Genomic DNA, 17,113 nt, shown 5'->3' with positions numbered 1-17,113 from the left:
AAACCACTCATGGCTTTTTATACAAAGATTTTAAACCACTATTTATAACCAAGGTAAGACAGAATAATGCAAGTATCCATAAAATATTATTTTTCATATGGAAACTGAAATTCAGTTCTCCATCTCTTGACCTGAATTGGAAAACAAGAATTCAGTTATTAATTTCTACCACTGTTTATTTTGCTATATAAATATAATATTCTTTGATACACGTTAATAACTATGTAAATTTAATTTGGATTACATCACTGATTTATGTTACAGTAACTTTGGTCTCCTGCTGCACTTTTTGATAGCCTGAAAAAAGCAAGAACCACGTATCTGTAAGCCTAACTACCAAAAGATGTAATAATGCACTTGATGCAGCTGGTGATGGTCTATAATCACCTTTCCTACATTCCCCTAATATCTCAACAGCAGTGTGTATACCCATTCCAAAGTTGGACTAAGAAATTGGTCATGTAAATTCAATGACTTACAATTCTGGATAACTCATGATACTAGAGAAGTTTAATTTGATATATTCATTTTAAAAATTACTTTTTAAGCTAGTTTTCAAGCTATGAAAAAAATGTGACATAAGCAGAAGAGTTAAATAATCTCAATGTGATTATCTCACTTATCCTTCATACCCGACTGAGGGCCAGCACAGCAGGACCATGTCTGCTTGGAGTGCAAAATGCACCGTGTTACCTTACGTACACTTGTTACATAGTAAAGTATCTACCTACACAGATCATATCAATTACTGAACAGCTATCCATATTCTAGCAAAGAAACAACATTATTGGAAAATGTTTAGGGCAAATTTAAGGTTTGGGAGTGTTATATGGGGAAGGAAGGAATAGTTTTGGAGATTGTTGGCTTAAAGCTTATTATTTATCACAAAATTAGCTCTGAGAAATATACTGATTTAAAAAGCTTAAAATGTCTCTTACATTTGAAAAAATACAATCAATTTTGGTAATTCTCAGCTGTATTTTGCAGGCCTAGTATTGCTATGCAACTCCCATTTAACAGAGGGATCATATCCAGACACTTAAAAATTGCAACCAGAATAAACTTGTGTCTGACTGCAAGCCCCATCACACCAATACATCCAAGGATTACTACAAGAAGTGGCAAAACCAAAATGTTCTGTCTTTATTTCTCCTTTCTTTATTCTTTACTTCCACTTTCTCTTTTGTATTCTCTCTTGTCTTTATTAAAATCATATTCATCTTTTTACTCTACCCCTTTGGAGAACAACTCTCAACAGCAGTGTGTATACCCATTCCAAAGTTGGACTAAGAAATTGGTCATGTAAATTCAATGACTTACAATTCTGGATAACTCATGATACTAGAGAAGTTTAATTTGATATATTCATTTTAAAAATTACTTTTTAAGCTAGTTTTCAAGCTATGAAAAAAATGTGACATAAGCAGAAGAGTTAAATAATCTCAATGTGATTATCTCACTTATCCTTCATACCCGACTGAGGGCCAGCACAGCAGGACCATGTCTGCTTGGAGTGCAAAATGCACCGTGTTACCTTACGTACACTTGTTACATAGTAAAGTATCTACCTACACAGATCATATCAATTACTGAACAGCTATCCATATTCTAGCAAAGAAACAACATTATTGGAAAATGTTTAGGGCAAATTTAAGGTTTGGGAGTGTTATATGGGGAAGGAAGGAATAGTTTTGGAGATTGTTGGCTTAAAGCTTATTATTTATCACAAAATTAGCTCTGAGAAATATACTGATTTAAAAAGCTTAAAATGTCTCTTACATTTGAAAAAATACAATCAATTTTGGTAATTCTCAGCTGTATTTTGCAGGCCTAGTATTGCTATGCAACTCCCATTTAACAGAGGGATCATATCCAGACACTTAAAAATTGCAACCAGAATAAACTTGTGTCTGACTGCAAGCCCCATCACACCAATACATCCAAGGATTACTACAAGAAGTGGCAAAACCAAAATGTTCTGTCTTTATTTCTCCTTTCTTTATTCTTTACTTCCACTTTCTCTTTTGTATTCTCTCTTGTCTTTATTAAAATCATATTCATCTTTTTACTCTACCCCTTTGGAGAACAACTCTCTAATTCACTAAGTTGTAAGTGAACATACCAGAAGTTTGCCACATGAACATTTCAAATAAGCTTGGGAGTGGAACAAGGATAATGCCTCCAACTTGTACACAAATAAATGAACTAGAAACTATAGCCTCTTGTGTTACATTTTGAAAAAAAAAAAAAATAAAAAAGTGAATTAAGGTAGTAAAAGGATTTTAGGTCTTAAAATTCTTTGCCTCAATAACATAGTTATGCATTAGGAAATTTCTTTCAAATAGGTGGCACCTCTGTCATCTAGAAACATATTTGTCTTGACTTAAATGGGTACAAATGTTAGAGAACACTTTGGAGAAGCTCAGTCTTTGACAAAGTTAGACCTTAATATTGCATTTATTTTAAAAATTAATACAGTCAGGTAAAAAACTTCCTATATAAAACAGGATGGATGGATTTTTTTTTTTAAAGCCGAATTTATTTTCAAATAAAATAAAACCTTCCAAACTCCTTTTAAAAAGAAAATAGATCCTTCCTCTGTTCTCATTTTGCTACAGTCCAGTAATACTTCCATTAATGAGGGGAGAAAAAGTCATGTGATATCCTACAAAAAACTAAAGAAATCAATATCCTAACTCTCCAATTAAACTAAGCAATAATTAAGTGCCTATTCCTGCTACTGCATCAGGGTACCTAGGCAGACTCCTAGACAGAATTCTCCATCAAGTTCTAGTTATAGTAAAGAAACTTTCAAGCTTTCAAGTAGAAGACCTTTAACTATGAAGCAGTGAGTTTGGGTTTTATTGAACTTCAGAAGTGCAACTTTATCACTTAGACATTTTAAAACCATGGAAAAATACCTAAGGCTTATATTCAGCTTATTTATTTTCTCTCTAACCCAAAAAACTGTTTCCCATGAAATATTCTCACTGCTGTAAAAGTATCCAAAAGGAAGCCCCACACCCATCAATTATGAACAAATTGTGGACTCAGAACACGTAGATTCTGTACAGGCTTTGCAGGGAACTAAATTTTCTCTGTCTTCAAATGAAGATTTCTCTAGGCAAATGACCCGATATTTGGATTTACTGACATTATACAAGCAAAATTATTATATAACATTTCAACCAAAGAAAAATTCATTTAATATTTTTATGCATATTTCTCCTCTTCTATTGTTTCACTGATAAGCTTTCAAGAGAAAATGGCTAGGTCAACAGATTATGTAAAGCACTATTATTTCATTCAAGCCAATGGAATGATGCTGTTGGATACAAAATGCAGTAGCTGGCTCTGAAAACAGTCCAGTAAAACTACCACCAAGTTTTAAAAAGCCAGAACAAAGTTACAGAACTCCGGGGGAAAAAACCCCAACAAATAAATAGCTTAATACTTTTAACAACTTGTATCCTAAATTAGGCTTTATCAGTTATTTTCCAGGGTCAAGGTGTAACAGAAATGAAGTCATTACAGACAGTGCCTCCACAAATAATTTTATTTCAAAAGGACACAACCATTTCAGATTTCACTGAAGTCCTAAAATAATTATATTATGCCTTTCTGATGCACAGAAGTAAAATGTAAGGCCAGTTGTCTCCTTAAGCTTTAGATTAGATCTAGTTTCCTGTCCTCTTTATATTTTCTTGCTTAAATACATTTAAATTTTCCTTATTCAAATGAGTAAGAAATCCTTAGGTATAACAAACAACCTCTTTCCATCTCTTGCTCCAAAGAGCTCTTGCTTCTGTCAGCTCCCTCTCTCCCACAACGTGGAATTACTCACTTGACTACCTATGCACTGCCCAATATTGAAATTACTTCATATAATACAACACCATTCAACAAAAATTTTGTTTATGATGCTTGAATTTTCTCATGACCAGTGTTAGTTTTACCAGTGCAGAAAAATACTGCCTCATTTTTCTCTGAGTTCTTAGTCTTTCACAGGTAAATTTATTGATGTAAAGACCAATAAAGATCATCACCTCATGGAAAAAATGCCTACAGGTGTGGCTCAGTGCAGAGACCCTGTGTATATGACAGGTACATGCTTGGAAATTCATAAAGGCACCATCACATTGCACTAAGTCCAAATGCACCCAAAAGATGCATTTTAGTGGCACCACCCCTAAGCCAGGGAACAGCTTGAACACTCACAGACATATTTCCTTCTGTGAAGGTAACTTAAGCTTCTCCATGTCCAAGATGCAAACCTGCCATTAGTCTAAGCTGCAATAAGCAAGCCACAAAATTTTTGGTAACTTCCTTTTGTATTTAAAACTAGTTCCAGGGCTCAGGCTCTTCCCTACATCACCCTGCCTTGATCTACAGGGTTCAAGAGAGAGAAAATACATTATGCTTTAATTTGGTAGGGTTGTCCAGCAACTCTTGATGATTATCATTAGGTATATTTCTATTGTATTTCTAGTAACTCTTCTTCACTAATAATTTCTGTGGGATAATGCTCCACCATGATACATAAGAAACCTGATCACAGGATATAAAATTACAATGGATAGGAAAGTGGGCTATTTCATACCTCCATTAACATACCATCCTTTAATCTCTGTGTAAGTGAACTGGAAAAACAAATAGGGATTCCTTTCTGGAATGAGAAGAACAATGCCCTAACCTTTAAAGATAACTAAGGTTTGTGGATTACTTATCTTGGCCAAAAATTTAAACTTGAGACAGGCTGCAAATCTCTCCCAGTCCTCCTAGCACTACTGCCTGGTGATTTGACACACAGACATTGAGACTATGAGCCTTAACTGGAGCAGAAGTACCACAAAGCACAGGAAAATGGTCATTGTGTATCAGATTAAATGCCTACATAGAAAAGCTGAAGTCCTGGTGACTTTTCCTTTTTTATGATGCTACAGTCTATGGCATGTCTTGTCTTTTTTTTTATTATCCTGTTTTTGCCATCACTGCTAGGAGAGTGTGATAACACTCCCACATGTTTATGCTTCCAAAATTACTAGAATATCTTCCTTCAAGTCAATATTCTGGTGCCTACCATTTAGAAAAACACATATACGTTTTTCTGATCAATACACAATTTACTTAACAACACAAGGTTTGTAAAAATAATTCCCAATATACATACATATTTTCACATACCATAGCCACTAGAACATGACACGTACTCTGTTATAATTTCAAACATCCAGAAAGAACAGGGAAATGGTAAAAACTGTATAAACAGGATGTGATTTAATCATGTATCCAATGAATCCATACAGAATGCCTTCATTCTATATTCAGTATTGATACTAGTTAAACAATTCTTAATTCTATTGTTAACAAAGATGTTTGGCATTTTAGCCCATGCTAGATTTTTCCAGCACAGTGCCATCATGAAGTTATTTCACCTTATATGCATCACTAATCACACACTAAGTAAAATATATCAAATTTTGAAGTGCTGAACAAATATAAGGGATAAATACGAAACTTAATTATTAAAAAATATACATTTATTTACACTGGATTTTGAAACATAGGTAAGTCAGTATAAGCTGGTTTACAGAGATGCATACTATCCAGAAGTATTCTCAAAACAATTTCATGTGACTTAAAAGATCACTGTGGCTCCCAGGACAAACTATTGATAGTGTTCAGACATGCTGAAGTCTGTGTTCTCCAGAACAGATCTCAAAACCACAAGCTTTGTAAAATTATGTTTCTGTATTTGCAAGCAAATTCTGTTTACTTTAGGCCTGAAGATACTCGTGTGGAGCAACAACATTCCAAGAAATCAATTTTAAAATTATTTAAGAATTTCATAAAATTAAATATTAAAGCAACATGAAAACATGCATGTTGTTTGCTATTACCTCTATTCCTTTTATCCTTTCCCCACCAGTAGAAGGCAGAAAGTTAGAGGCAGAATGTTAGGAATATATTCAGTGTAATCACTGTAGTCAAGAGACTTGGATGAAATGCAATTATGTATCTCACTGTGTCTAAATACAGCTTTTCAGATTTTGAGATTTTACAGAACACAGCAAGTCATTTTTCAAGGATTCTACAGGTAAATTTCCATTTTTCAGCATCACAGTCATGTTGCAGTTGTTTTTTTAAATACTAAGCTAATGTATTAAAAGACGTCATAAAAAAGTAATTATTTTATTGAAATGCAAAACTAAAGGAAGAATGGAATGAAAATGTACTCTATAAATGGCTTTTTAAATGGAAATTTAATTACAGGCATTTTCCATTTAAAGTATGCAGCTATCAAGTATTTCAAGGTTCAACATACCAATGCAGTCTGTAACACAGACTTTTAAAAAAAGTATTTCATGTCTTCTAAAACCTACTATTCAAGGTAATTAGCCCTAAAACAGAGAAAAAAAAATGTAGGCACTGAAGTGCAGTCATCAACTGAGTTCATCTATGCAAACAAGTAAGGGAAGTCTAGCAGAGAGATGTGCAAACACTGAAGTGTTTGGTCAAACCATCATGACTGGAAGTGCCAACACTTTTAAGGGCTGAGACAAGCAAAATAATTTCTAATTTTGAGGGAAAGATAAGAGGCCAAGACAGTCGAGGCCATGTACAAGCTTGATTTCCTCTCAGAAAAACAAAGGAAAGATTCTTATTTCAAGCTACCTACCTTGCCATTCTTAGTATTTCTACACTAAGTATGGCTATACTATAATCAAGAAAAATAGTGAATTTATTGTATGATTTAATAAATTGCATAAAAAACTACAAGTAGATTTAGGTCAGAAGAAACCATACACCTACATGCACACAAAGGGACAAAGACCTTTTTCCTTCGATACAAAAATCTGCTCCCATCTAATGTTGGTGCCACTGGTATCCTCCTAGAGTCAGGCTAAGGTTGCTCACAGCTACTCACAGGAAACGACAGGGCACTTAGCATAACAGCTTTCTTCAGATGCTTGGAGGAAGAGTGGAACTTAGATACTTTCCAAATGTGTCTGTGTCTACAAAGACCTTTACTGTTGACTCTGCATTTGGCACATATATACATAAGTGTGAGCCTATGTGTGCATGTGCTCATTTTTATCTAATAAAAATGTATTAGCAAAAACACCAAAGTTCAATATGTCTCATTTCTGCCATGCATAAAAGACATCTCTCTAAAATATAACATTTACTCACTAAAATAAATATTACAGAGTTACAAGAATTCTGGGTTTCTGAAGAATTGAAAACAATTAAAAATTTAAGAAATACATAATGCCTCCTTGCCAGTGTCACTTTTCCTTGTGAGGATCTATTTTTTTTTTTTTAATTATACAAGCTAACAAAAATACAAGCTAAATAGCAACTGGAATGAAAAAAGATACATAAAGCATAAAATCAAGTAAATGAATCCAATATTATTTACTAACAACAGATAGATAGAAACTTTCTCTCTTTGTTTTTTAAATTTTCTTCAATTAAAACAGCACTTGAAAGACCTGTTATCACAAGAATACATGGTTGGTTTTGGAGCCATAATCTTCAGATGTTTGGGCACAACAAGATGGCTTTTCCCACATTTTCTTCCCCTTTGCATACATATAGAGTTCATCTAAGATTATTTAGAAAACTAAACAATCTTTGGGTTTTCTTCTCAGTATCTGCAAACGCAGCTTGACATTACACACAAGTCAATAACTTTCTAAAACTAGAGCTCTTCATAATATTTTATGTATGTGTACCAATATCTACAGCACGTGTATCTCATGTACCACACATCAGAAACTTCAGCAAAGATTGCAGGCTGTAACTAAGCTCAGATAAACTACACCTTAATCTTGCCAAAAAGGCAAAGTGACAGAAAACCAACAGTAAATTTCTCTGAGCTGCCAAGGCAACATTAATTGTTACAACCTTAGGGAACTGGTAAAAGCATGTCCATTGTATTTGGAAGGGTGGCAGGACTCCGAGAACTCCGTACAAACACCTCAGAATCATATTTCTGTAATAGCCTTCAACTCACTTGAAAATAACCATTTGCAGAATTTGTATGTGCATATTTGCATGCAGAGACAAGTACATCTCCAGTTTAAGCTAGGTTATACCCCATGTCTACTTGTTTAATTGGCAGGAAGTGTAGTGAATTAGAAAATTACTACAAGGCTTCTATGATTAAAAAGAAAAAACCACAGGAGGTCAGCTGTGGAAAAAAAGTTTAAATGCAAATGTCGGCTTTCCTGCAACTAAGAAGTCTTAAAGATCTGTATACTGATTCTCATAGAATCCAGTTCCATTTCTAGCTTCATTTTCTAATAGCACATACAATCTTACACATTCACAAACTTGGCTACAATTGGGAATGACATTATTTTGTTTTATTTTTTTAAATTATGTTACAACTTACATGATCTCAAGTTTTCACGTAGCTCTGAATGGAAATAACAAATTGAATAGAATGAAGTTATTTAAATATCGAAATAAGATGGGGGGAAAGGCAAGGGATGAAACCATCAGAGAGACAAGGAGCTACTCAGTGTAACGCAGTTTGTGGTATAAATTTCCCCCCCCGGCCCCGTGCATTGTTCATGCATATCATCCACGGAGTCAATGAATTAAATTGGTTTTAAAAATAAAATCTACTGCTTTTCCTGTGAGAATACAGTAAAGAAAATTTACCTACCAATGAACAGCTGCAGTACTTTGAGACACTTAGTCCATACATATACTCTAAGAGTGGGTGTGCTTGTGGCCTGCCCTGGAGTGTCCCGGGAGGGGCACTCCCACTCCTCCCCTCGTCCTGCTTGAGGCATTGACACACAGGGCAGAGTGCATCCGCCACCACTGCAGTTCCTCTTAAATGCACAACCAAACCTGAAAGAGATTCAGAAAGAGGGGAAAAGCAGGTAGGAGACTAATGTACATGCAGACTATACCTCTCAAAGAACACCAGTTACTGATGAGTAACCTTTCTTCTTTGAGTCTGCATGTACATTCCCACAACGACTTGCTCTGATCAGTTACCTTTGCCTTTTCCCATCCAGGAGAAGGCCTGAGGACTCCCACAAACAACTGCATCACTCCACTGAAGGCTGAAACAGCCCTTGATCCTATGAGACTAAGACAATGCTGGGTGAAAGCAAGGAGAGAACTCCAGGTGACCTTACAGCACATGTCTAAATATCATACAATATAGATACTAAGTTTGTCCAGAGATCTAACAGAATTTGGTTTGGCCATATGAAGTTCCTTGAGTCCACTCAGAGACAGAAAGCCACCTGAACAATCACTGTGTTAAGTCAGCCAAACTTTTTGATATTCCCATGGTGCAACAAGAAAAGAAACAAACTAGAAAACTTGGATCTTTGAAGAGAAATTATAAAGGCCGCATGAAATCAAAAATATAAAGGATAAAATTCAATCAAAGAACAATAAGATCTGGAAATAAGTATTGAAGGACTAATTTTCTTGCTACTCTGGATCTTCAGCACCACTTCAAGAAGGATTCCCGGATGACTGAAGAACAGATATTCTGCCCATATATAGGCAGTTTGTAAAATAGCAGCTGTAAGGACCAATTTACTTCACTAGCTGGCTGAGAAAACTCTCTCCAAATGTACCACTTTCCTAGATACAAGCAGAAGGAGTAAGCAGAAGGAAGAACTAAAGAGCTCAAAAAGGAAGAAGTAACCCTGTAATACAGTGGTTTTCCACTGCAAGAACAGCGGGAAACTGTCATCAATCATGAACAATTCAATACATCCTGATCATCTGTTAGGAAGATGAGAATTGTGAAATGTGTGAACATCAGTGTACTCAATCAGAGAGAGCAACCTGGTATCCTCACCAAAATGCAGAGAGAAATCAAAGGAACTACACATCACAAATATTCTGAGAGCTGAGATCAAAGCAGCAACAAACATACCATACAGACAATATCATTTTCTCAGAGAGTATGCATGCTTAGATTATACTTTCATGCTGCCAGCTATCATTACTCTGGAGAGAAGAAAAAACTGGCTTCCCTAGAGACTGATGAATGTTTTGGCTTGGGAGTCCCAAGATTGCCACAGACTGAAGAGCAAGGGAAGAGCTAAAATACGATGTATATGAAGACTACAAAAGAAGTTTCTCACACAGCTGGTCATGACTACACTCACTGTCCATACACTATACCATGGTGAAATCACAAAACAAAAACCCCACAGTTTTGTCTTTGCTGAGTATTTCTCTTTATGTTTGCCAATTGTGGTAACTTAATAATCAATGCACCATAAAAGGAGAATCATTTTACAAGCCTAATCCAAATAAAATTGCTGTATGGCTCTATTAAACCAGGCATCTGTATGACATGCCAAAGCAGTAGGTGTATTTTAGCACAACTACAGGCAGCACTGCAAAAAGTGTAACATTCTCGAGTACTGAGAAACAAGGCCCTGACAGATAATAGGTTCCTCCTGAGGTGAAACCATTGCTGTTTTGTAGCATATGTAAAGGTTATGCTCTCCTCCCTACCCAAAATGTTCTGTATGTTCAAATAATCAAATACAGTGTTATGCTTCACTGTATGAAAAATGAGGCTTCAATAATGTCTGAGTCTATTAGTCCAAATGATCAGTGTGGGGGAAAAAAGGCAGTATGACTATAATCGATAGTTACAAGCTCCTGAATTCCAAGTACTCATATTGTTCAAGCCAGAATGGAGTGACTGTGGTGACACAGACACTGCTTTTTCCTAACCACAACAGAATTAAGGGTATTAGTAGATAAGCACCAATCTGAAATGCATGGAAATCAAAAGAGATCTCCCTACCAACTCAGATGCTCTTGGCCTCTAGAGAAGACATTTTAATTTCTGGATGTTATGATAAATTAATTAGTCCCTGGCGAATAACATTGTCAATACATTTGCCTATTTAAATATGCAGAGAAATTGCTGTTAAGAAGATGTGCCAGCATATTTTGAAGATCCTGAAAATCTGTAACAATTATTTTATGTCAAGCACAACAGCTGCATAGATGGAGTAATTACATAATGCAAGTATTCAGCACCTCCATGCTTGCTCCTACAGTGCACTATGATGGTGCCATTCACTAAAAAAATCATTGTTCTGAGCATCAGTGTATGGATCCAGAACAGCATTCTGATATTGCCTGGTACCTTTTATTAGAATCATAGAATATCCTAAAAATGCTTCTCTTGTGCAATAAAGAAGCCAGCCTAGCTGACATCTCTATGTATTTGTAGAGGACCCTGCTACCAGATTTAAAGATTACTATCATCTATATTAATTCTGTAACATCAAATAATCAATCCTAGTTTTAGCTTCCAGAAAATAATAAAGATCAGTAAATAAGCCCCCTCACTCAAAACAAAGTAATGTCCTTTAGTTCTCTAAGTATAAGGAAGATATGGACATCCTGCTCTGACACATTCTTGTGATAGGGATATACAAACAAGAAAGAGAAAGGTATACACAAAAAAAGAAACAAGACTGGAGTATTTTGGATCTGATTAGATCATGTGCACTTCTCCATTTTCTGTTGAGTAGGGGTAACCCTGAAGACCCTGAAAATGATTCTCAAAAGCTATAAAGAAAGTATAAAAATCAATTGAAATTCATTGACAGTTGTTAATGCAAAACACATGTTGTTGAAGGCAATGAAAAATGAGTAACTATGATCATTACAGGAAAAAAAAGATTTTTCCCTATGTGCCCTAGTTGCCATTTTCTATAAAGATAGAGCACAATAAAATAATAGAATGAACTAGTAATAGGCTGCCTTGCTGATTAGATCATTGCTTATCCCTAAGTGAGTGTAAGCATCCAAAGAGTAAAATGTAGAGAAAGAACCTTTTAGCACTTATAAGACTGAACCAAACTTACAAGAGTGACTGAATTACTGAACTGGAAAGGCCATTCTCTTCAAAAGAAAGACATTTTCAGAATTGAGTCCACGCAGAATCTCTCTTATAGGCCCAAAGGATTATAGCTATTACATAATACTGGGTGAAAGCTGTTACCATAGAATTTGATGAGCCATCATCTGCTTCCATTTCAGTTTGCAGAGGTGTCTTAGCATCAGCCAATCCCGCTGCAATCAAAGATTTCAGCTTTTATACTCAGGAGAAAACTAATGCAGAACAATTAATATCAGAAAGACTTCTTTCCCTAAAAGCTGAAACTTTTTGATAATCTCTCTTTTGGAACATTTTTTAAAAATGCTCATTTTTTTCCTGATACATCCTAACAAACTTGCTTGGAATCAGGAAACAATAAAAACATTCAGAATACTAAAGAGATTTCAAAATCACCTTTGAACTGTTTCTGCAGGTGGTATAAATGAAACTAAACTCTGCCAAGGTACTAAGGTTGTTCAACCGCGCCTTTATGGTGTTGGAAATCTCTCAAGCAAAATAATACACAGAATTTCAAACAACTTGCAGCACTTTTGAAAAAATTCTTTGTATTCTAATCCTCATTGTTTCGAAGGTCCTAAATTCTTGGAAATTATTTTACACTCTAAAGAAAGATATGTTGTCACTGTTATATATTAAAGACTATAAGTATATAAAAATAAAACATGTATATTTTTCTCAGCCAACTAAACTGGATACAAGTTTGTAAGAAGTATACCTAATTTGATAAGTTGCTGCATCTGGAGCAAACAGCAGCTTAATAAAGCAAATGCTTCACAGAACAGATCTAGCTCAACCCGGTCTCATAATGTTAGCAAAGCCCCAAAGTAAGACATGAAGTTCAAAGAAATACATGAAAAGAGTTAGAAAGGACAATTCTAAGCAAAATTACTTGTCATTACTTGTTTTTCTAAAGACGTATGCCAAACTTTACTAATTAAATCATAAAAGAAATACCAATCACTAGTAACAGAATGAGAGAAGCATAGAATACTATGCTTACGGCGATCACATCGAGTCTCTTGACTGCTGCAGAGGTATTCAAGAATCACCTGGAAAGAATCTTATGCAAAGGAGGGAGTTTCCAACACCCCTTTGGACAATCCCCTCCAATGCTTGATCGCCTGCACAGTAAAGAAATTCTTCCTCATCTTCAGGTGGAACTTCCTGTGCATCAGTTTCTGCCCATTGCCTCTTGTCCTACTGTTTGGCACCACCAAGAAGAGCCTGGCTGTTGGTTATGGGATCAAATACAAAGAAAAATCTAAATGTAAGAAATAATATAAATATTAAAAAAGTAAATATAAAATAGCAAAATGTTGTCATCAAAAATTTGGCAAAGAAAAAATTTGTGCAGTGCAGTAGTTTTTACTTCCACAGATGTTTTTTTTTCTCTTCCTATTCTCTCTCCCATATGAGCTCCCTTTTATTTGATTTTCTTACAGATAAACCACTGCCTTCTAATTGATCCTTAGGACCTCTTGCTAATTCTGCAACACACAAAACACGTGTCGAGCATTCTATGCACGTGATTGTTTTCAATGAGAGTAAGTGACATACTCAAACAGTGGTTTTCCACCCAGGTTCACAGCATCCTCAGCAAACACACAAATTAGCTGGGCCTTTAGGGCTAACATTCTCTTATTCTAATCTTAGTAAGCATGCCAGATGTTTGGCACCATTCCTATACAAGGCTCCATCCTCTGACACCCTCCCTTCAGATGCTCACAGACATTGATGAGGTCAGCTCTCAGTTGTCTCTTCTCGAGGCTGAACAGGCCCAGCTCCCTCAGCCTTTTCCCATAAAAGGGATGTTCTAGTCACCTCATCATCTTCAGTCCTTCACTGGACCAGCTCCAGTATCTCCCTGTCTCTCCTGTCCTGAGGAGCCCAGAACTGGACACAGCTCTCCAGGTGAGGCTCACCAGGGCTGAGCAGAGGGGCAGGATCCCCTCCCTTCACCTGCTGGCCATGCTCTTCCCAATGCAGCTCAGGATCCCATGGTCCTTCTTGGCCACCAGGACACACTGCTGGCGCAGGGACAGTTTGTTGTCCATCAGCACCTCCAGTCCTTCTCCCCAGAGCTGCTTCCCAGCAGCTCAGCCCTCAGCCTGTGCTGGCCCATGGGGCAATTCCTGCCCAGGTGCAGGACCCTGCACTTGCCTTTATTGAATCCCAGGCAGTTTCTTCTCTGCCCATCTCTCCAGCCTGCTGAGGCCCTTCTGAAGGGCTGCACAGCCCTCTGGGGTATTGGCCACTGCTCCCAGCTTTGTGTGCTCAGTGACATTGCTGAGGATGCATCTGCCCTTCATCCAAGTAACTGATGAGTAAGTTATTGACCACTGAGCTCAATATCGAACCTCAGAAGACTCCACTAGTGACAGGACTCCAACCAGATCCTGTGCCACTGATCAGAACCCTCCTTGCTAAAGTATTTGTAGTTTCTGGAAGTAATTTCCAGAACTCACAGAAAGCCCTCTGGACTAGAAGTACTTGTTTGTTATTTTAAAGATTTAAGAAGACATACACAGTAACCTTTACCAGAATCCAGAGTTATTTATATAGTTCAAAGCAGAGTTGCATAAGAAATAATGAGTCTTTTCAACTGTGTATCACCTGCTTTATATACCATAATTCTAACATATGGTCCATTACATGAAAATGTTTATATAAGTGATTTCTGGTTATTTAATTGGAAAACTTACCTTTCTGGACAATCACATTACAGTCAACTGCTCACTGCAACTTAGACTAAAGGCTTCATTGCAATAACTAAAAATAGCATATTGCCCCTTTCAAAGAGTTGTATCATCTCCCACACATCCTACTTTGGGGATTATGATGCATGCAGTATATGTTATCTCTGGACTACTGCTTTCCCTTGTAGAGACAATTGCCACTTTAGTGCTAGAGAGTGATGAAGAGCCTACACAGGCAGCACAGTCATACAGATAGTATTTTCAGCAAGAGAGAGTAGGTGGCATTAGTGGATGAGGGAGACAGGCAATAAATTTCATCTGTGAGCAACAACTGGGCAACACCCTCTGGAAATCAAGGACCACACACTGTTCTGTTTATAACATTTCTTATATTGCAATGCTTCTGACCAGGAGGCCATTGTACATCAAGGAATCAGCAAGCCACATAACAGTTCCCTTGCATTCCTACAGAAGGGGCCCTGAGCTCTATGTTCAGCATGATTTTCAGGAATGTGTCATGCTGCACAAACCCCTCTGGCCAAATGACAGACTCATCCACCTCACTGTAATGGAGGAGCCTTTAGGCAGCTCCAACTCAGTTCTGGTGATTACACCACCAGCATGGCTTTCCTTTATCTAAAAGAGTAGCAGAAATTTCTCACAAGTGGAGAAATCCATCCACACCTGATGCTGCATGAACATACAGTTCCCAGCACCTGAAGGGAGTAAGATTTATTTGCTACCTATATTCCTCCTGTTCCTTTGCTTTATGAAAACAGATATTTCATTCAGCTATTTGTTGTCAGGCCTTTCTTACTGAGATACAGAAAGAACCGGGCAGTTCTCTCTTTTTTGCTTTCTGCCCCAGAACAGAAAACACACACACACACAAAGAACTCCCTTTTCATTGCAAGACCCATCACTTCTAACTACAGAAAGAGAGGGCTTTGCTTTTTTCTTGCAATCATTATTCTAGTTTTTTTCTGTCCTGTAAGAGTTCTCTATCCAGGCCCACTAATACTATGATATTTGAAAACATTAAAAAGAAATCAAAGATTTTTGTTTTTCTTCTGCTAAGACTTATAAATCTGTGGTTAAATATCACATCCATGAGGAATCCAATAATTCTATAGCAGCAATCTTCCAAGAGTCTTTACATTTGTATCAATGAATCTAAGCACAGCATGTTGGTTTTGCAGCTGTAACCATCCATACTGACCAACTTGAAAAAATTTAGCCAATTTTCAAACCACCACAGCCATTCCTTCCTGAATGTCACAGATCACTTAGGAGTCCCTTAAGTCTTTAGCTCCTGTTTCTGCTTTCACTTCTGTCTAATTCCAAAAGCAGGTATATTTAGCAGGAAACTCTAACCAATTTTTATCTGTCACCCAAATTTCAAAACATCAGCAAGAAAAAGTAAGACTACTGGCTACACTAAATATATTTTATTTGATTGAACAGAATACAGCTTTCTACATCCAAAATTAACAGTGATAAGACTTTTTTTTTTTTTCAGACACCAACTTATCTACAAAATTTTTTGAGTTTGGGAAATTTGAATTTCCTGTATTTTTTGACCCTTAGGAACAAAAAACCAAAACCTAATAAATGCAATGATAAAACTGAGGCACAGGAAAATAGACTACCACTTCAACTAAATATACTCAGTTGAAGGTTGTAACTAGCAAGTTAACATCTGGCCATCCTAATTTACAGTACTGACAAGAGAATACTATTATGCTCAGGAAATAATTGCAGGCTAAAAGAATAAACAGACTTCACACCTTTAGGCTCCTTTTATTATAATGATGGTTTTGTAGGGAGATATTAAATTTCTTACTGATCTACTTGTACAAAAAATGTCATTAGTAATCTCTGTTCTTTGGATAGATTTCAGTGTCTGGCTGAGGTCTGATAAGAAAATGTTTACTTCTTTTGCAAACTCTGTACTTTGGATGTTTCCTTCAGTTCCCTGCAAATGGCAAAGACCAAAAACTCAGGCTTCCATGGAGAGTTTTGCATGAGACAAATGCCAGTGATCTAGAAATACATTTTAAATTAACTGTTTATACCAAAATTTCAATTTTAAATTTATTTTGTTTTTTTTTAATTTGCATTACTAAGCTATTATCCACCCTATGTGTAAAAGAAACTTGTTATTTGTCAGTGGGCTTGATGCATTGCATCTTATTCCTGATCTTGAAACCTACATGTTGAAGTGATTTAAGTATGCCATTAAATATGCAGTCAGAGAAAAACTTGTGCCCCATGTATTAATTTGAAGAACTGTGTTGTGACTACTGATGATGTATCCAAACACAGGCAATGAAGTTGGTGAAGGATCTGGAGCACAATTTTTTGATGAGGAGCTGCTGAGGGAGCTGGAGGTGTTTAGCCTGGAAAAAGGCGGCTCGGGGAGACCTTACCCTTCTCTACAACCACCTGAAGGAGGCTGTAGAGAGGTCGGGTTTGGTCTCTTTTCACAAGTAACAAGAAA

General features: G+C 36.5%; 1 protein-coding gene across 23 annotated transcripts in view; it reads right to left on the bottom strand.

The window, feature by feature from the left end:
* Window positions 1-17,113, bottom strand: part of GPHN (gephyrin) — a 266,641-nt gene that overhangs the window by 126,056 nt on the left and 123,472 nt on the right. For 2 of the 23 annotated variants that reach the window (XM_064424227.1, XM_064424229.1), the window contains exon 4: window positions 8,678-8,868. The exons of the other annotated variants lie outside the window; for them this stretch is intronic. In XM_064424227.1, coding sequence (XP_064280297.1) covers window positions 8,678-8,719 — 42 coding nt within the window. In that variant the 5' untranslated portion in view covers window positions 8,720-8,868. The remainder of the gene's footprint in view (window positions 1-8,677; window positions 8,869-17,113) is intronic. 23 annotated transcript variants of the gene reach the window in all.

The sequence above is a fragment of the Passer domesticus genome, chromosome 6 (genome assembly GCF_036417665.1).
Source record: "Passer domesticus isolate bPasDom1 chromosome 6, bPasDom1.hap1, whole genome shotgun sequence".
Classification (NCBI taxonomy): Eukaryota; Metazoa; Chordata; class Aves; order Passeriformes; family Passeridae; genus Passer; species Passer domesticus.
The sequence above is the reverse complement of the archived record's forward strand: the minus strand, read 5'-3'. Positions and strand labels throughout refer to the sequence as shown.